Below are 21815 nucleotides of genomic sequence, written 5' to 3'. Positions count from 1 at the left end.
CAGCAAGGGACAAATGGCTGTGTGTGTGTGTGGGGGGGGGATCTGGGTGGCAAACAGGGATGGTGAAGAAGTGGTGGGAGTTGGCAGAGATGTGAAGGGAAGAGGAGGAAGAACTGGCGGAAAGTGCAGCATAGAGGAGCGCTGTTCTGCTGAACCACTTGTGGTTCATCATACCATAACTCCTCGTCTCTGCTTCATTTCTTCCCATCAGGCCCCACTTAGCTCTTGCTCATCTGTCCCACATTTCCCTTTCACAGTCCAAATTTCTGTATGCCCTCTCAGCCCAATCAACTGTCATGCCCGGCTACACCCCTGCACACCACTCAGTACTCTCCCTGCAGTGCCACACTCCTTTTCCTCACAGACTTCTCCAATGCCCCTCCCCACCCAACCAGTTCTGACACCATCCTATGCCCCAAGTCCTCTCACAGCCCCGCTCCTCCATATGCACCTCCTACCCATCATCTTCATCCATCCCACGCCCTGCTAATTCTCAACCACATTCAGCTTTTAAATACTGGTATGCATCAACACTGATTCTTCTCAGCATTTCAGTTCTGAATGTGGTAAGGGAGTAGGGTAGCATCCGCCCAGGCAGTTGGGTGTGGAAGCACAATGAGGAGTGAGGCTGTAGAAGTTATGGGTGCCAAAATTGCAAACACTTGATATAGGTGGTTTCATAAAGCACCAGTGACTTTCATTCAATCAGCACATTTGTGAGCGAGGAAGTCACCCGTCTTTCACAAACCAATATCCAGTCTCTTCTGCAAAGTTGCAGCATATCCCAGTGTCCTGCTTTGGTGAGAACAATTCCGACAGCAGCTCTAGTGAAGTTTAGTTATGTGACACACATATATGCAGGAGACTATCAGAGTATCACGTTCCTTTCTCAGTATGCTGCACAAGACAGAGAGAACTGGGCTGGTAGGAGACCTTCCTCATCACAATATACTCAAGATAATTAATAGCTCTATGAGAGCGGAAGATGGATGGCTTCAGTCATCACAAATGCCACAGTACTAACATCTCTAACTCACTGTCTCAGCTACACACCCTTTCTTCCCACAGGCCTGATTCTCTCTGGCTCTGGCAGTGCAGTGAGTGAGCAGATGAATGATGATGTCATTCAGCCCTTGCTGACGGTCAGGAAATTCTAAGTGAAGGGTGATATGTTGCTTGCTCTCAACTTGCTTAGCTGTGGACCTTTTTGCCTGACATCAGTTTGAGGAGAGTGTTGGACATTTAGTAGATAGGTAACACAGCGATGGGCACAGAAAAGAGTATCATCTTTGAGTTTTGCAGCTTTTGTTGATTTGTGGGAATATTAGTCTGACTTATGTATAATAATTGCAACTAATATCACTAATAGGATTTCTTAATCACCCATTCCCCTACTAACCAGAAGCAATTACAAAATTCAGTGCATTAAAAGCATACATTTAATGTTACCCCTTAATAGGTAATGCTCTGATTCTGCCCAACCTACACCCTGCCCAAGATATCCCATTTGACTGAAAACGCTGCAATTAAAAGCCAAAAAAAAAAAAAAAAAGTAGTCTCGCAATGGCGCCTATAAGGTAGCTAGACATAAGCTTTGATGAATTAGTAGAAAAAACAAGTTCCAAAGTCGAGGATCCTTCACTGAAAATGCTTTGCAATGTACAATAATATTTCGCATTTAATTAACCGTAATCTATCCCATGCTACTTCTCTTCAGCTGAACTAACCTCCCTCTGTGTCGAACATTCTTTGAAGGCTTTGAAGTGATCTTTGATTTGGGGCTTGGCACATCTCCATTTTCAGAAGGGGTAGTGTCCTTAATAGGTCCTGGAAGAGGAGCTGGCTCATGAATGATCAGGATATCATCTTTGTTGTGCTGGCCCAGGTGCTGCTTAGCAAAATCAAACCCCTTCACACTGGGGGCTTGTAGCTGTTATGAAAGAATAAAGACAAAACAAAAAACATTAAAAGACAGCAAGTGTAAAAGCTTAATGTCAGGCTGTTGTTCAGAGTTGTAACCAATTATCTTTTTAGGATGGTGACCAGATAACAGGTTCCAAGGGTGAGTGGGAAAGCAATGTAAAAAGAAAAAGAAAAACGATCTCTGCAAACATATTTTCAGATTATATATATTTTAAGATACAAAGGCCACAGCTCCAGGGGAGAGAAGGCATTATGTTGCTACCACACAGACAACTAATTCCTTAGATTTAATAATTACAATAATATCTGTCGTTTTCATTGGGGTTTCCATCTGAGGATCTCAAAGCACTGCACAAACTTTACAAATGTGTCTCAGTACCGATGAGCTATGGGAGGATTATTGTTCCCATTTTACAGATGAGACTGAGGCATAGAGATACAGAGGACTGTAGAAACTGCCATACCAGATCAGATCCAAGACTATCCTTCCTTATCCCATCCGCACGGTATTGCTAAATTACAATAGATGACTCTGACTGTTTTGGCTGGGAAGCGGTGCTCTGAAGGACCAATCCTCACCAGGACCACAAAGCCAAAGTGCAAGTGCAATCGGATCACTGTTACTGATGCGATGGTTCTGTGCTTTAAGCAACAGCAATCCCGGTGGGAAAGCAGGAAAGGAGTTACAGGGCTTCAGGAAACCACAAGATTAAAAACTCTTTAACTACCTGTACAAGGCTTCAATTTGGATGTGGGGAAAATAGTTTGTCAAGTTCTGCTAATGTAAAGAATTTATGGCCCTCATATCATTATTTAGGTAACACTCCTACTGGATTTAATGGGAGTTTTATCCGAGTTAGGAGTTCAAAATTGGGCCTTAATAGTCTAAACAACATTTATAAAATAGCTAACTTCTTATTTTAATAATATTTGTTACTGGCTCTTTCAACTTAATCAAATTATGAGAATGAGAAGTTCACTTGCTAATTTTCCAGACCTCGAAAAAATCAGAAACTGTGCCATTCTAAATTTTTACACATTTTTTAAAAAATTGCTTTTCTTTAGGGCACATTTAATTAAAAGTCTGGAAGCTGAAAGTAGGAAAAACCTTTGACAATTCTGGTTTGCACAGCAAACGCACACATATGATGGCTGCATAACAAACACAGCCACCACTCTGGTTGTTCCCAAAATAGGTTTCCCACAAACCGAAAGGTGTGTCTGGGCAGGCTGACGGGTGCATCTAGTTCTAAATGTTTAAATGAGCCCCCTTTCATTAAGCCTGGCATGCAGTTTCCAACTACAAACAGGCTGATAAAATGCCAAAACAAGTCTGCCTATGGAACAGGCAGATCATCAAAATATTTTCCAAAGGCTCTAGAAGAGCATGTTAAAGAAGTGTGCACTATCTGCTTGATCCAGCAGATGGTGATAGAAGCCCTACAGTTGAAAAGATTCCTTGATAAGGGCATATCTGACTCAAACCTAATGGTGTCTTTTCTTGGGTACATTTTGCACAAGAGGAGCAAACATGTTCGTTCACTAGATATTTTGGATTTCAACTTTTTCTCTCCCCCTTCTCCCCTGCAAGGTGAAAGAGGGCAGCATTCAGCATTATGGGCCAGATCCTGACATGAATAAATCATAGATCTATTGACTTCAACTGAGCTATGTTGAGTTATACCACCTGAGGATCTAGCATTGTTTCTCCATCTTTATTGACTTCTGCGCCCACAATCCCAGCCATTTATCTGAACCTCTCCTGAAACTTAGCTCCTCCACACTACATCCTCCTCTTCTGCACACAATCTTATTGACTTTAAAGAATATATTAAAAAGACCAATGTCTGACATATAAATATAAAAAAGACCTTCCTCTTTTCCCTTTCTCCTCCACTTCCCTCCCCCGCATCTTCTTCAACACCCTTTCCTCCAACCCATTCACTTGCTCACTTGACCCCATCTACTCCTGGCAACTATCCGCCCCCCCAAATCCCTACTCTCACCCACTCTTTATTCCTCCTCCACAACCTCTCACTTTCTTCTGGTTTGCTCCCCCATGAGCAGAACACCCACCCTGCCCCTATAACTACAGCTCCATCTTCCTTCTGCTCTTTTTCTTTACATTTATTAAGTGTGACATTTATAATTGCTATCTCAAGTTTCTCCCCTCCAACTCCATCCTGCCTCCTTCATTCCACCAAAAACCCTCTCACCTGAGGTCTCTTGCAGCCTCTTCCTAGATCTCAGATCTTCTACTCCATCCCCATCCTCCTTGATTTCAATAGTATCAAAAACAGCAGAGACCACACCATCCTTCTTAAACTCTTCTCCCTTGGTTTTCACAACCCCGTCCTTTTCTAGTTCTCTTCAATCTTTTCTGATCATTCTTTGTGTCTCTTTTGGTGTCTGGGGGTGGGGGGGGGGGAAGAGTGAATCTTCTCCCTTTATACCCTGGATGATCTTATCCACTCACATGGCTTCAACTAGCAATTGCCAATTACTTAAAAATGACCAATGATTAGGAAATGTCAGAATTAAGGTTGTCCATGAAAATTTAATTTAGACCCTTTGTACATATAACATTTTTAATTATATGATCACATACTATTTTCAGCCAGGCCCCTGCCTTCTTCAGTACACAGGATGGATTGTTCTCCAAGGATGAACCAGAACTGTGTAGTGCAAGAGGCTGTTATCTGACTCCTGTTGCAGAAGATGGAAGGTGTCTAGTGAATGAGTTAGGGGAATGCAGAGAGAGGGAGGCTGTTATCTTCCATGTGGATCTGCCACTAGAGGAGAATGAGACATGCACTTTGCCAGTGGTTTCAGACTCACTTGCTGACAGTAGAGGAATGGTTACTCAAGTCACCACTGCAGGTTTTGGAGGGGCATGTCGTCTACTGGCCGCACACCACTCTGCCCTGATTCCCTGATGCCTGAACACTTGGTTCCTCATCAGACCTCAGTCTTCCTCCCTGCTCTCAGTCCCAATCTTCCTGCCCAGTCACTCCCTGTCTTCCCTCCCTGGGGTTCCCAGTTCAAGTCTATTCCCTCTGCTGTCCTCCCAGGTCCATCTTTTATCCCTTCTGGATTCCCAGGCAGCAGGTTTCTCTTCCATGCTGCCTTGGTGCCAGCAGAGGGAGCACTAAGAGCACAGGAGATATGGGATCCCTGATCTCACTTCTGGTGCCTGACCACAACTCTCCCTGCAATGGCTAAGGCTGTGGGCTCAGCCTCTGCAACCCTGGGATAGAGCATGTTCAGTACAGATGGAAACTTCTGAAAATTTCGCACCCAAACTCTACTAAAAAGCCTAATGTGCAAACTGCAATTTTTCTAAGGTCTATAACTTGGTTACATTTTTCAACCAAAGACATATCCCTGGCAGAAATTCCACCCTCCTGCCAAATTTTGAGCCCTTGCTCCAAAGCACAGAGGCTCTAGATCTCCTCAACAAAACAGTTCTAAGACAGTTTTAGTAATATGTACAAAACAATGTATTTTTCCTTAATCTCATTCTTTTAAAATAGCAGAACCCTTTTTGTTGAAGCTTCCCAAAATGATTCAGCCTGAAACAGAGACCAACGTGGGAAATTTCAGCCAAAAGTTTAGCAAAGTTATAAGCAACTGAAAACAGGACGTGTCAGGCAACCTTTACTACAGCTCGACAGGCGCTACCGGCTCCGCCTACAATATATCTGTATCTATCTATAAAATCTGAAGTTAATTTGGGTTTACTAAAGGTGGCTCTTCATGCAACTCCTATCATTTGACCTAAGCTGTTCTCAAAACATACTCGCTGCTCAATATTTTTATTAAAAATAGAAAAATCAGTATATTTTTGGATACAGATACAATGCCCATAGACTCCGATTTTGTAAAAAACCCTCTACATTTCTATGATCTTCATTCTTTTGACCTCATGAGTCTTATTAAAAATGATATTGGCCAAAATCACATTCTTGGTGACAAGTGTCAAAAGGACATTGCAACACAAGTCCATATTCAGCAAAGCAAGATGGTCATAACACTGAGATGCAGTGGAATAAATAACATCAGTGTAGTTCAAGACTGAAAAGGCTTTGAGGCATTCCTGTATTTGTTTTCATGTGCTACACAGACTTTCATCTTTTTTTTGTAATAAAAAGTGATAAGCTGTAACAGGCTGACCTGATTATACGATCTATGTTCATCTCCGAATAGAAGTAACCAGAATCCCATGGGTAGATCAGTCATTTTATTCCTCATACACCAGTGAGGGAAATTGTGGGGGTAGGAATGGAAGAGATCAAACTATTACACCTTTTTGAAGAAAGCACATTTGTGCTGGTACATCTGTCTGTCCAGGCACTGAAATAAAACCTCTCAGCTTTATTTTATTGCCTTCTCAGCCTGTGCCTAAGACTGCACAAAATCAGTACTTTGAAAATCTCAGGTTAGGTTACCTTGGGGGGGGATGTTTAATTTTACGTTGTAAAAAACTCAATTTTTAAAACTAAGTTTCTAAATGGCAAAACAAAAAGCAATTACAAAATTTAGTGAAAAGTACAGTCACACCTTCAATAAAGAGAATGAGCTAACCCATTGTTAAGGCAGATGTTGTTCAACAAAAGGTAATATCTATTGAAATCGAGAGTCAAGATTTTTTAAAAACTGGTGCCTCGGGTTAGCCTCTGAAGTCTATATTTAGACACCAAATTCAATGGGAGCTCTTGGGTGACCAACACTTTTGAAAAATCAGACCATTTATTCAGGTGCCTAAATATGGATTTAAGGAGACTAGCATGAGGATTCCATTTTTGAAAATCTTGGCCGAGACATTCAGTAATGTTCATCCAATCAAGGGGGATGAGACTGGCTGAAAATCATTTGACGCTTTTAACATAAACCATGTGTTTGCCAAAATACTGTTTTCCTAGGTAAAGGCACAACATGAATGAGACCAATTTGTTTTCCAATAATACTGTTTGGACACACATCTGTGAACAGTTAGAATGGAAAACAATATGGAGGAAATTGATTTTTTTAAAATAACGTACTCATTTCGTAAAGCATTCATCACACATCTCCTACGCTTACAGCTACTATTGATATACTATTCTACATATTATATTTGAGACATTGTTTTTTCTATTTATTTTTATATGAACAGTATTGCCTTGTTCTTTGAAGAGACATATGCACTGAACAGAGGTTGCCAAAATATATTGCTAATGAAACAAAGGAACTAAGTTTGATCCCAAGAATAATATTTCAGCTCTGGCAGCTAATCTGTGAACAGCACTGGAAACCCTGTAAAAATGTCTTGCTGAATTATGACATAGCTAAAATGCTAGTGCACACAATTCTGGAAAACCAACAGGATAAAATAGTGAACACCTACTTTAAAAAAACTTCCCAGTAAAGATATTTTGATATCTACTAATTTAAATCTGGGGAGGAGAATAAAGCCAATAAACATAGCACTAGCAGACGCCGAAGATCTATTTCAGTGGTCTGACAGCTAAAAGTTATACAATGGTCACAGACTTCCACAATTTCAGAATTACAGCATTAAGTTCTTGTATGTATTCTGAGGATAACACAGCATGGTCAAGTGTGAATTCATTGTACTACTCTCAGAATGCACCAGTAATGCAAACTATTTCTAGCAATGGCCGTGCATACAAAGGTGTATATTTAATTGCCCTTTATTTGGTTTACCACTTCTCTATCCAATTCTCCAAGTTATTTTTAAAATTATATTTTTTCCAAGTGACCTATTAAGCAATTCCTCCCAGCACATTATTAAGAGAGACATTTGGAAACATTTACCACTAACTAAAGTTTTGGAACTACCAAGACACATACTACATTTTACCATTTAATCCCACTGTGTTTGTAGGTTATCACTCCCCCTCACCTACTCCAGGTTTGTTTTTACATTGCTTATCTAGATTGTAAAGCTCTTTGGGACAGGAGCAGGGTCCTTTTCTACTTACCTGCCTGTAAAATGCATATACAACTAATAAATGCATACAATATTTGAATTCAACAACAACAATAATGATAACAGATGCTATACTGAAGGTATAAGAAACTGAAGTCTTCTGTTTATCAAAAGGACCACTTCAAAAGACAAGAGCCAGAATCATGGGTTTGTCAATTCATGGCCCCTCTGAAATTACCAAAAAGGGAATCATTTTACCTGTGGACATGACTAGCATAGGAAATGGAACATGAATGATACTACCAATTCTTGTCATAACAGGCCACAGAACAGTTTGTACTGTTTTTTAATTTTGATTAACCATTGTGAATAGCATAGGAATCACTCACAGCTGCTGGACCAGGAAACATTTTATCTGAAACAAGAATGGTACCTAGGGTGGCAAAGTGCTAAATGTAATACAAATGTAATGAACGACCACAGTGCATCTATGCAACATTGTTCTCTACTAGGTGGTAGAGAACCACCTAGTTTTGTGTATGTGAGAATGCCATCATCTTCCTGGGATTGGTTTACAGAGAATACAAGCCCTAACACATCAGTTAATGGCAATTCTCCCTGAGCACAAGTAGGAGAGGTTTATGGTTTTGGAGCAAAAAATCCTGACAGGTACAATCAACTGCAAACACAAATAATAAAAAATGTTTAACAACTTGGTTGTGCCAAAAAACAGGTAATTAAAAGTCTAGATTGTATCATCTGTAATTTACTGCAGGAACGTAATTTGAAAAATTTGACCCTGGAATGTCTAATTCACATAGGTGACCAGATAGACACCTATATAAGTCAAAGCCCCAGATATTGAGACATCTGGCCACCCTAAATCCATATTGCGCAAATACTTACTGAAGGAGGAATCTCTCAAAAAAGGACCACTTCAGAGCTCTGCCTCAAGGTATTTTTTTAACCTCGAAACTCTCAGACATCCATTCCGAAGCACCTTCTTTATGAAAGTTTCTTTTCAGTGATTCATGTCACCCTCCCCAATCTTTCTGTACTTCCTCCCCAGTTTTAACATGAACCTCAGTAAACTTCACAAAAACTAAAACAACTGTATTTTCCTTCCATTAAAGGCATTAACTACAAGTGCGGCTTGATACTGAGCATGGACAAGCTCCTGCAATATCTCAAAGTGGAAATAAAAGAGACTTGGGAAACTCATAGCAGCTGCAACGACATCTACAAAACAGCAGCAATTGCCTAAGCTACAGAACAATTTCACAGGCAACCATCAGTCAGCAACACTCATGAATATTGCCCCCTCACAGATGACACAAGTAGAGCAGGTTGGAAGTTTTCAGATGGAACAGTTTTCTGTCAGAAAATGCTGAGTCGACAAAATCTAAACACTTCACAGTAATGTATAGATTTCATTGAATCTACAACAAAAAAATATGGAAATACTTTTTCCAATATGGCTGGCAAAACACTTCAATCTTAGTGAAACATTTTGATAACATCATTTCGAGATTTCTGAAATGATTTTTATTTTTAATTTTCACTTCACAGGAAATTTCAAAATCTCAACTTTTCATTGCAATTAGGGATGAAAGGAAATTCTGAAATGCTGGAATTTCCCACAGTATGGAAATTTTGAGTTTCAACCAGCACTAGACAAAAAATAAAGGAAAATAACTCAAATTAAAAAAAATCCCATGATTTGAAAGCCAATCTCATGTGGGAGGGAGGGGGCTGATTCATGATTTTTTAACACTTGGGGTTAGCAACACCGATACACAGACACTGAGCACATGACAACGTTACAACTTTTAACCAGTTAGTGGCATGACTGGCTCTACACACCATGTCATTAAAACTACGTCAGTAACTGTGGCAGAAAAGAGTGTTTTCCCCTGGGCCACAGGCCTAGGCTGGCAACATGTCTGTCATCTGGTTATTCCTTCAGCACACTTTTTTAATGTTTTTGGCAGTGTAGCTAGGACCCTATAAGTGTGCTTGCAGAACTGCTTTGGCTGGCATGACCCAATGATCAAATGAAGTTAATGGGCTTTGAATTGGACCTTGTGTGCATTGCCCCATAGGCTGCTGGCATAGCAGCTCTCATTTTTCCAGAATGGGCTGATACAAAAGTTAGACAGCATGTTGAGTACAGACATACAAATACTGGCCCAGCCTCAGTTGTTAGGCAGAAATGCTGCAGGGTGGACACTGTTCTGAACATGTTTTTTACAACTAGGTCAGATGAAATTGTCAAGAAGGGGTTACAAAAGCACAGCTGTACTTCTAGCATAAACAGTGCCTTACAGTAGTCTAGTCACACCAGTACACTTTCTGCAAAAGCTACTCCCTTAAATAGCTGTTTACTGATATCAACTTGTTCTTTCAAATAATTATTCCTCCACGCCACACAAACAAATCTGACATCAATTGAAAATCTGTAAAAGAGGTAGCACAGCATTTTCAAAACTCACTAAGAAAGAATTTTTTTTTCACTTTTTATTGCCATTTCAACACTGTACAAAACAAAAATTTATTTTCTTGCTTTTTTGTCTTGCTGTTGAGGTTTTATTGAGCACAATAAACAAAGGCAGCACTGAGTTCATATAAGTAGAATGTTTATCTCTTACATTTAAACATACTAAAATTGCCTGTGATAAAGCTCTATGCACTTAATACACAATAATTCAAAAACAGAACAACTCATACCCGGGAACAACTCATACCCGGACCAGCCCACAACTATGAAATATATACATCCACCAATCATCTGACCTGCCACCTTTTCAGGGCCTGTCCAGACAAACCATTAGTGTGTGGCAAGCTGGGGTGTAAATCTACAGTGCTCCAGTGTGCCAGGCACTAAATGTCCATGTGGACCCTGCCACTGCACACTAAAGCTTCCCAGTGCACTTTGACTTAATAGGTGTCCCTTCTTGAAAAAGTACTACTTGCAGATACGTACAGACATAGGTTTCTGGCAAAGCAGGGGGCATCAGGAATACTCGTCCAGCCATAGGTGCTGGAACTAAGGGTGCTCGGGGTGCTGCCGCACCCCTTGGCTTGAAGTGATTTGCATCATATACAGTTTGCTTCAATGGCTCTCAGCACCCCTGCTATACAAGTTGTTCCAGAGTCCCTGATCCCAGTTATCAGCCCTGGTGCACATTAAAGAAGCGCCTCGGCCAGCTGGCAACAGTTCCCCCAAGGGACTACACATTAGCTGGGAATACCGGGAGTACAGTGTGCTTTGGCCATGTCTCCTTCCCCAACCTGACACATCCCATGTTGGGAACTGCAGGCAGGGTTCTGTATGTTCTATATCCTCTGGCAGAATCCATAGCAAGGGAGATGTAGCCCTTCTCTGCTGCCTTTGAGGCACCTGAGTGGCACAAATGGAGCAGAGCAAGGCACACAATTTGTTCCGGTGCCCTGAAAGGTGGAAAGTCACCTCTGGACTTTTAGATGTGGTCTTCTGGTGAAGGTAGAGGAATTGAACATGCCATTCAGTCAAAGCCATAGCTGTAAAGCCAGTGGATACAAAGTGCCAAATAGTTCTAAGAGAACTTACAAGATCTTTTAAATAAATCAATATACTTATCCGGACACCTCTGTGGGTGATACTGATCGCCTTCAGTACAGAGGAGAACTTTCCCCTGAATAACTGACAACGGCTGAAACCGTAGAGTAGAATTTGGTTTTATCAGCTGGAAGCTTGTACAGCTTAGGCAAATTGACAACCAAAATAAAATGGACATCCAGAACAGATCAGGTTTCATTAATCAATTTTTGGATGATCAGCAGGAGAGAAATAATGCTGCTTAACCTAGTCGCCTTACAGGTAATAAACACAACCTTTACCTCTCCAAGGAGGACGGGGCTTGGTAACATTCTGCAGGACAAGCAGGCTCTCCAGCACAAAACAGGAGGACTATTCTGGCATGAAAAGCATTTGTCCGTTTTCTCAAAGAGAAGAAAACTGGACTTTGGCAAAAACCCAACTTTCCATAGAGGTGTAGTTCCCTTACAGAGAAGAAAGTTCATCAAGTTATGAGATTATGATGGATATAGGTGGGCTCAAGAAGGAATCCTGTCATTTACAAGTGTCTCTTTTGCACTCTCTACTTCCAAAGGCAATGAAATCCTTAGCCAATGTGACAACACAGATCACATCAAGGTGAATTTCTTGTGTAATGCAATGGCTTACAGAGCCAGTCATGAATGTTTTATGTGCCCTTTATGTAACTCTGGTGTTCAAAAAGCAGCTCCTTCTCAGAGACAGATCTGAGATGGTTCCACTTAAAGTAGCTGCTGCAGAAATTCACTGCTCTGATTGATTCATAATCTACCAATTTAAGGAGGGTCCAAACAATTCTGGTTTAGATACTGGTTTCTCATCTAAACCCTTGCACCAAATGCAATGTACAGTAACTCCTCACTTAACATTGTAGTTATGTTCCTGAAACTTTAAGCAAAATGATGTTAAGCAAATCTAATTTCCCCATAAGAATTAATGTATATGAGGGGGTTAGGTTCCAGGGACATTTTTTTCACTAGACAAAAGGCTATATCTATCTATCTATCTACACACACACACACACACACACACACAGATAGCATAAGTTTTAAACAAACAATTTAATACGGGTACACAGTGATGATGATTGTGAAACTTGGTTGAGGTGGAGGAGCCAGAGGGTGGGATATTTCCCAAGGAATGCATTACTGCTAAACGATGAACTAGCAATTGGCTGAGCCCTCAAGGATTAACTCTCACACTCTACAAGGCAGCAGGAATGGAGGGAGGGGAGACAGCATGGCAGACAGAGACAGAGACACACACCGTGTGTGAGAGAGAGATGCGCATTCCCCCTTTAAGTACACTGCCTTGTTAATTAGATCAGCTTGCCGAGACCGCAGCTGCTGCCAGCAAGCTCCCTCCGTCCTGAACCCTGTCGTGTGTGTCCCCCGCTCTATGGAAGATGGGGTAAGAGGGGTGCAGGAGCAGGGGGAAGGGGGACACCCTGACAGCCCCCTTCCTCCTTCCCTCCCCCCCGCATAGCAAGCAGGAGTCTCGGGGAGCAGCTCCAAGGCAGAGGGCAGGAACAGCACATGGCAGTGGGGGGAGGGACAGCTGAACTGCCGGCAATTGGTAGCCTGCAGGGTAGCTGCTGCACAGGGAACTTAGGGGAGCGGGGAGCTGATGGGGGGCTGCCGGTCCACCCTGGTTCCAAGCCCCCACCAGCTAGCTCCAACGGGCTGCTCTTCCTGCAAGAAGTGGACAAAGCAGGCGGCTGCCAAACGACGTTAGAAGGGAGCATTTCACAACTTTAAACGAGCATGTTCCCTAACTGATCAGCAACGTAACAACGAAACAAGGTTAACTGGGATGACTTTAAGTGAGGAGTTACTGTAATATAGCTTTGTAAAGCCCAATTTTAATGTTATGGGGCTGGGATGAATCAGATTTGTTGTTCAAAGCTTTTTCTTTTTCAAGGCCACTCTCAACAAAGTTTTTGTTTTCTGTCTTCTAGATCCCTAAAGTACTTATATGGCTCCCGTCACTGTAGCCTCTGAGCACCTCACAAAGTATTTATCCTGACAACACTCTTGTGAGGTAGGGAACTACTATTATCCCCATCTGCAATATGGAGAACTGTGGCACAGAGAGACCAAAGGACTTGCTCAAGGTTACACAGGAAATGTGTGGCAGAGCAGGCAGCTGAAGCCAGCTCTCCCAAGTCTCAGGCTAGCACCCGAACCACTGGACTATGTTTCCTCATGATAGGTATTCCCTGTAAATCCTTCCAGCCTGTGCGCTCCAGCTGTCAGTTACATGCTTGATTAATTCACACAAGTGGAAGGAAGACAGAGTGGCTGGTTGTGGACTGATACTGATAGCCTGCAGACTTCATGGTGTCTTTAAGAGTTGGAAAAAACACAGACACGCTTTATGGCATCCAGTGAAAAGGATGTAAAATAGGCTCTAAATTAGGGGTAAAAACATCCCCAAGAATATAAGCCTTACTCATAAAATTGCAGAGGCGCACTGGGTTTCATGCCACCTGCATATATCACATGCTATAAAAAAACCCCTCAATTCATCTTCTCAACCATGAAATAGGTAGTCTACAATATACTTTGTGCTTCAACATTATATCCTTTCTTCCAGCGAACGGTGCCTTGGATGTTTTAATGAATACTTTGGTATTTAAAACCATCTATTTCTTCACATTACATTTTTCTTTTAAAGATTTTTAGAAACACAAACATTGTTAATGGAGTCTCCTAGTATTTGGAAAAATATAACTTCCATAATTAAAAATTCTAATCCTTCTGTGCTTCTGAATACTACTGAAGGAGAATCACCTTGCCTACATTAGAAATGTCTATCACTTTTAACTATACCAGCATAGATAAGGAGATACAGTCCTCCTAGTGTGGACACAGTTATACTGGTACAAGAATGCTTCATAGCAATATTGCTATTCATGTGTAAAAAGGAGTATAACTATACTGGTAAAGTTTGCAGTTTTGTTGTAGCCATCTGGTCTCCCAGTGTATGAGAGAGATAAGGCAGGTGAAGTACTATCTTTTATTGGACCAATTTCTGTTGGTGAAAGGGACAAGCTTTCAAGCTTCACAGAGCTCTTCTTCAGGACTGGGTAAGGTAATCCAGGGTGTCTGAGATAAATACAAGTTAGGACAGATTGTTAAGCATTAGGGGTTGATCATCAGAAACAAGCTCCTCACAGACGAGGACACACCAACTCAAAGTGGCACCAGACCCTTCCAGAACAACAGAAAAAACCCTACAGACATATCTCCATGGGCATGATGCTCAAATCACCCCTCCCCCCTTTTCAAGATTCATGGGGTCTTACACATGCCTATCCCAACATGGTGTACCTCATCCAGTGCATCACATGCCACAACAAAAACTATGTGGGTGAAACCAGACAATCGATACGCTCTCAAATGAGCTCACACAGAAAAATGATAATGGACAAAAACACTATCATCTCTGGGTGAACACTTTTCACAAACCATATTTGACCTCAGAGTCCTTATCTTCAAAGGAAACCTGCACACAAACTTCAACAGATGAGCCTGGGAACGTAAATTTACAACTCTGCTAGACAGTAAAAAACACGGACTAAACAGAGACACTGGTTTTATGGCTCATTACAACCATTTGTAACACACCCTACGGTTTGCTAACCCTTAATTGCTCACTTAATTTAAAGTACTCTGATACAGCATGTTTGAAGCCCTCATGCTTAACAATCTAACTAAGGGGTCTCAAACACTCAGCCCACGGGGCTCTTGCGTGTGGCCCACCAAGCTTCCCAGCCCCCCCCCCCGCTTACCCGCAGGATTGCCCCCTGTGGCGTTGCGAGCCCCGCGCAACTGGCAGCACGCCCCTTCGGGTCGGGGGGAGGAGAGGAAAGGAGGCAGAGGGCTCCTGCATTGGCTCCTTCCAGGCACCACCCCCCGCAACTCCCATTGGCCGGGAACAGGGAACCACGGCCAATGGGAGGTTTGTGGGAGGTACCTAGAGGAGCGGCAAGAGCAGCACACGCATGGAACCCTGAGCCCACCCTGCCTCCCCCAGGGGCTGCAGGGACACGGTTCCAGCTGCTTCCTGGAACGGAGCGGTGCAGGGCCGGGGTAGGCAGGCAGGGAGCCTGCCCTGGCCCCGGTGCGCACCGCTGCCACCCCAGAGCCGCTCTAGGTAAGTGGTGCTGGGCTGGAGCTCACACCCTGCACCCCTCTTGCACCCCGCCCCCCAACTCCCTGCCCTGAACCCCCTGCCACATCCCACACCCCTTCTGCACCCCAACTCCCTGCCCTGAGCCCCCTGCCACATCCCACACCCCAACCCCCTGCCCTGAGCCCCCGCCACATCCCACACCCCTCCTGCACTCCCTGCCCTGAGCCCCTTGCCGCATCCCGCACCCCTCCTGCACCTCAACTCCCTGCCCTCCATCCCCGCCGCACCCTGAACCCTTTCTGCACCCCCTGGGGGCAGCGTTGGGGTGGGGACTTCAGGGAAGGGGTTGGAATGGGGCAGGGAAGGCGTGGGAAGAGGTGGGGCAGGGGCAGGGCCTAATGGAAGGGGTGGAGTGGGGGCGGGGCCAGAGGCAGCAAGGGTGGGGGTGTCAGTGATGCGGTCCTCGGTTCAATGCACTAGTCCTCATGTGGCCCTCGTGGTCATTTGAGTTTGAGACCCCTGATCTAACTCTACATTGCCCACTTAATCTTACATGGTCGTCTACAGCTTGTGTGACTCCTTTACATCTAACAATCTCTCCCAACTTGTATTTAACTCAGATGCTCTGGTTACCTTCCCCTGAAGAACTCTGAAGATCAAAAGCTTGTCCCTTCCACCAACAGAAGTTGGTTCAATAAAAGATATTACCTCACCTATCTTGTCTGTTTCATATACTAGTATAAGTCACCTTTACACTACTATAAGTGCATCCACACCACAGCTTTAATCAACAACAACAAAAATCACACCTCTAACTGAAACAGTTATACAGATACAACTTTCAAGTGTAGACTAGGTCTATGAGGGTTTGATAAGGATCTTGCTCCCTGCAGATACGAAATACTCTGTATAGACACATTTCATGTCTCACAAAACAGGCCACCACTACTTATACCTTTCAGTTTACAGATAAAATGGAGGACCTCATTTTCCATTGGTACTAGTGTCTTAATCTCACTGAAAAGGAAGGAGAAAAAAATACATTTTTATATGAAGTTTGGATGATTTTCAGACCCAAGCCCTTTGTTACATTATTTCACTCCATTTGTATTTCTTCTTTTTATTTAATGCAATAAAACGGACTGTAAACATATATAAAATTTAAAGAGCAGGGCCCGAGCGAAGTGGTGTCATTGTTTGAGCGCTGATTTGGCTGTTCAGCGCCCTTTAGTGCTCAGGAAACTTTCCACAATTTTGTGTTCATAAACACTGTGTTTTTGCTGAACAACAGACTGGGGAATTCCCTATACGAACTTGCTACAACTATCTTGTGACACGATACCAAGAAAAACCCAAAGAAGATTCACTATCAGCAAAGGGGTAGGATCATTTCCTTTGTCCATGGCTCAGCACTGGGGGAAAGGGAGCAAAATGCTACTGGGAAGCTCTTCTGGGAATGCATTCTGTAAGTAGTTAAAGACCGATCACTTGCAACATTTAATATAGGCTCAGCAAAGCATTAGAAAATGTATTACAGGGATAATCTTCCACTGGCACCTGAGGGTTGGACTAGATGACCTTACAGGTCCTTTTCAGTTTGTATGATACTGTTGTGCTTACAGATACTTCCCTAAAAAAATAATGTTTCAGGCTCTCTAGACAACTGAAGCAAGACTTGAACAAAAAAAATCAAAAATTTTGACTCTCTAGTGATTAAAATGGAAAGTACAATGGAAACAGCAAAGGAAAGGACAAACTGAGTATAGAGTCCAGATATTTCCAAAACAAAATAGATACTACTTAAGCTGTTTCTGGTCTGTGGGACAAAGAGACTGCTTCTGTTATCTCTGCTTGAGACAACAGAAAATTGAGGATTTGGAGGATACAAGAGTACACTGAGGTTACAGATTCCCCTGTTGGGACACAAATTTATTAGACACTTTGATAAAACGGAAATGAATGTTTGCATTTCATTACAAATTAATAAAAAAATAATAACAAATGTTGAAGCTATTGTAATATGTTGTATTGCAAGATTTCATGTAATCAGCCACCATCTCACTCTGAAATTTCTGGGGAAAATTATGAGCTGTTAAGCACTTTTCATATATGCTAGTGGTGAAAGTCACCTCACTGCAGAGATGACTTGCACAAAGACATCAAAATTGGGGTTAATTTCACCCTAAATTAGCAACCATCCTTTGAGTCTCTCAACTGCCTTCATAGCTAATCATTGCCTACCTACTTCAATTTTAATCCTCCTGAGGAAAGAACTGTGTCTTCCTTTGTTTATTATATAGCACAAACCTTTGCACGTTACCAGTGCTTAACAAATACCATTTATCACTGTTAAGTTTATTTTTAAACACTTCCTCCAAACAAAACAAAACAAAACCAAACTATCAAAAGTATTATCCTTCACTACATGCCAAATCCCAAATTAATTTTCAACTCCTATTCAGGATAAAGTATTCTTCCAATCAAACTCTGAATTAAATATTACCACAGCCAGGGTAAAATGAAAGTTCACATAAGGTTTCACTTCTTGTTGACCTTGATTCTGCAACTGAATCTAGAATGGCAAGATAAGTGGGAGCTGCTATTGATTTGTTCTTGTTGCTTTAGAAGTGCAGCCACTTTCTACTTTCACCTTTCCCTTCTTTAATTAACTGTGTTCAGAGAAGACTTTTACAGAGGAAACTGACTGACTGACCATGAGGTGACAGTACGCCGAACATAACTGTAGTAATACTGTACTAATGTCCATGGCAAGAGAAAGCAAGAGGTTAGTCACTAAAAGTATTTCAGACACACTGACCTGTCCTTCTCAGTTTTGTTCAGTAAGTACAAAGAAAAAAGAGGATGCCGTACTAGTTCTGTCATTGTACTAATGCATCTTTTATGAAAATACAGCTTTAGGCAGTTTAGCATAAAAATACACCACCAAATTCCTCACCATCCATAGCCTGCCCCTCCATGACTTTAGCTATAATATCCGAAGCTCTGATCTTGTTCAATCTCACAAGCTAAAGCCCCAGGCCTGCATCAGGACCTACTAAGCAGGGACCCCAGAACCCATGTTGAGACCTGCTCACTTGCAGGGGGCAGCACATAGAAGCAAGGGTTTGCTCTAGCAGATCCCAGTGCAGGACTGGGGTAGACATATGGTTTGCTTTGCTTAATGCTTGGGTGAAGAACTCCAAAAACCACTTTGGACTTCTGGAAAAAGCGAGGTTTGTGATTCACCAGGCAGCACGCTTCCCTGTGAATCAGAACTGAGTCAAAGCAGAGTGGTTGTTTTGGGTGGTTTTTTTTGTTTGTTTTTTTACATTTCCAAACCTTCCCCCACTTCTGGGAAACACAGCAAGGCCAGACAATGCCTTGCCCTACATAAATTTGTGGAGGGAAACGTTGCACGTACCACATAAAAATTTATGGCTGAATACTCAGGCTACGTCTACACTGCAAGTAGGGGTGTAATCTTCAACACATGTAGACACACCCATGTTATCTTTAATCTAGGTAGTTCACTAAAAATAGCAATGAGGACACTGCTGCCAAGGCTTCATCATGCCTACCAATGCATGTGTCTACCAGGGGGACGAGGTGGGATTATACAACCTGCACTAAAGCTTGTGCCACGAGGGCATCACTGTTATTTTTAGTTAACTAGCTAGATTAAAGATAGTACAGGTACAGCTACAAAAGCTACACATTAAACCCCTGGTTGCAATGTAGACAGAGCTTTAAGTTGTTAACCAACTGCATACTTGCATCAATATTGAGTGAGCTCAGTATATCAGCTCCAAAAAAACAAAGATTCTCTATCTGGGAAGTTAAAGCAACAGCTCTGCCAGCACAGAGAACTGATATGACCAAAGTCTGATATATTCCACTCAGTAGGGCACACACATATATCTCTGTATACATACACCCACAAAGCCATACAGAACGGCACAGCAACGAAAACAGACCCTTTACACAGCCCAGGTTATAAGATTTCATTATATGCATATACTATGTTATTTGTGATACGACAAATTATACATGATTGGTGGGAGGAATAAGAGGTTTTAGCTGCCATTTTGGGAAGCTAAATCACTTGTAAAGTTAGAAAGTTAAGAGGACAAAATACTTGCTTTGTGCAATATACTTGCAAAACAGTTAATAACTTTGTAATAGCCTATGTCGAAGGAGCCTTAAGATAAGTCTGGACTTCCAGGAATTAATGGGACAATTGGGCAATGGAACAGTTTGGCTTATGAGGCATTCATAAGACACAGAAAGAAGAACAGGAGTACTTGTGGCACCTTAGAGACTAACAAATAGTCTCTAAGGTGCCACAAGTACTCCTGTTCTTCTTTTTGCGGATACAGACTAACACGGCTGTTATTCTGAAATAAGACACAGAGATGGTCCAGACAAAGTCAGAGAATTTCTTGCATCTAGAAGGAATAATACAGCATCTTTCTCACACGGAACAGAGATAAGAAGATGGATTAAACGATGCAAGCAAGTTTCTTTCAACCTTATCACCTAGGTTTCCCCAAAGGTTTCCCCTAGGGGTGTGACACAGCATTAGATGACACAGCAGGCAAAGGAAAAGCAATGGGAACCACTGAGTTTTTTGGATTTATATTATTGTGTGATTCATAGCAATTCCACCTTTTTTTCCAGATTGCAGGAAGCCTCGGCCTGGTACGTCTCACCTTCCCATCTAACGACACTATATATTTCCTAGACTGTTGCATTCACAAGTGCCCAGGTTACCTTAACTATTCCCAACACATCTTCCTATCCCCTTTTTACCTTCTGTCGCTGCTGAATATTGCTCATGGTGTCTGGCTGAAACTCCAACTTGTCTGTTCGGCAGAGCTTCCAGTATAAAATAATAATGATAAGCAGCACCACTGCCACTGGGACTGCCACACCAACAATAATCCACAGATTGTTATTCTGAGACTCAGACGATGACTCTTTCACTTTATCCACAGCTGCAGAGTTAGAAGGGGGTAAGGAGGAGACAAGAATTTTATATAGTTATATATTTTTTTATCTGTTGACACTTCAGGGGATATTCATTTTTACCCTCTCATAATTGTTAGTAAAGAACTACATTTATAGGAAACTGACTGTGCAGTATAGGCAAGGTGATAAATGTATTACTTAATGCACATCTTGGCCAGGAAACACGAGTGTGGAGCAAATGATCAATTGTCTTAAAGCCCACTTTCAATTCTGGAGACCTGTGCTTAAGTTGCTAGTGAAAGTGGGTTTGCCTGTACCCTGACTTTGTAAAAGGGACACAGTCAATTTGAAATCCAGTCACCTACAAAAACCAGGCTAAACAGTATTTTCACATGCAGTATTACACCTACCCCTGAGTTCTGCAATCACATTTTTCCAATTTATTTACGAAATGTTTTTCTTTCCCGTTATTATGTGCAAGTCCGTACTAACAAAAGAGGAAATTAATTATACAAGGGGACACAAGGAAACTGACTATACACAACGTAAACAAACTGGAAATAGAGAAAAATAATTCTAGTCAATTTCATTTACAGTAATTGTAGATGCTACTTGAAACAATAGCAGGTAAAACATTTTCAGTCAGAATTGTAATTTTTAAAGGGACCCTTCAAACTAAAATACCCGGGGTATTCTATTTGCTACCCAAGATCCATAAACCTGGAAATCCTGGACGTCCAGGACAAAGCACAGGAACAAATCTGTACAGACACATGCCTAGAATCCTGACCAGGGGTATTCTATTTGCTACCCAAGATCCATAAACCTGGAAATCCTGGACGCCCCATCATCTCAGGCATTGGCACCCTAACATCAGGCTTGTCTGGTTATGCGGACTCTATCCTCAGACCCTACGCTACCAGCACTCCCAGCTATCTTCGAGACACCACTGACTTCCTGAGGAAACTACAATCCATCGGTGATCTTCCAGAAAACACCATCCTGGCCACTATGGACGTAGAAGCCCTCTACACCAATATTCCACAAAAAGATGGACTACAAGCTATCAGGAACAGTATCCCCAATAATTTGGGGATACTGTTCCTGTGACAATAATGTCACAGCTAACCTGGTGGCTGAACTTTGTGACTTTGTCCTCACCCACAACTATTTCACATTTGGGGACAATATATACCTTCAAGTCAGCGGCACTGCTATGGGTACCCGCATGGCCCCACAGTATGCCAACATTTTTATGGC

The 21815-nt window shown here is 42.1% G+C and overlaps 1 protein-coding gene across 4 annotated transcripts in view; it reads right to left on the bottom strand.

Moving 5' to 3' along the window:
• KIAA1549 (KIAA1549 ortholog) overlaps positions 1-21815 on the bottom strand; it is a 202226-nt gene that overhangs the window by 37128 nt on the left and 143283 nt on the right. For all 4 annotated transcript variants that reach the window (XM_034779017.1, XM_034779036.1, XM_034779027.1 and 1 more), the window contains exons 10-11: positions 20397-20581; positions 1728-1930 (exon numbers count right to left, since the gene is read on the bottom strand). In XM_034779017.1, coding sequence (XP_034634908.1) covers positions 1728-1930; positions 20397-20581 — 388 coding nt within the window. The remainder of the gene's footprint in view (positions 1-1727; positions 1931-20396; positions 20582-21815) is intronic.

Source organism: Trachemys scripta, chromosome 1 (assembly GCF_013100865.1).
Source record: "Trachemys scripta elegans isolate TJP31775 chromosome 1, CAS_Tse_1.0, whole genome shotgun sequence".
Classification (NCBI taxonomy): domain Eukaryota; kingdom Metazoa; phylum Chordata; order Testudines; family Emydidae; genus Trachemys; species Trachemys scripta.
This window is presented reverse-complemented; position numbering and strand designations above follow the sequence as displayed.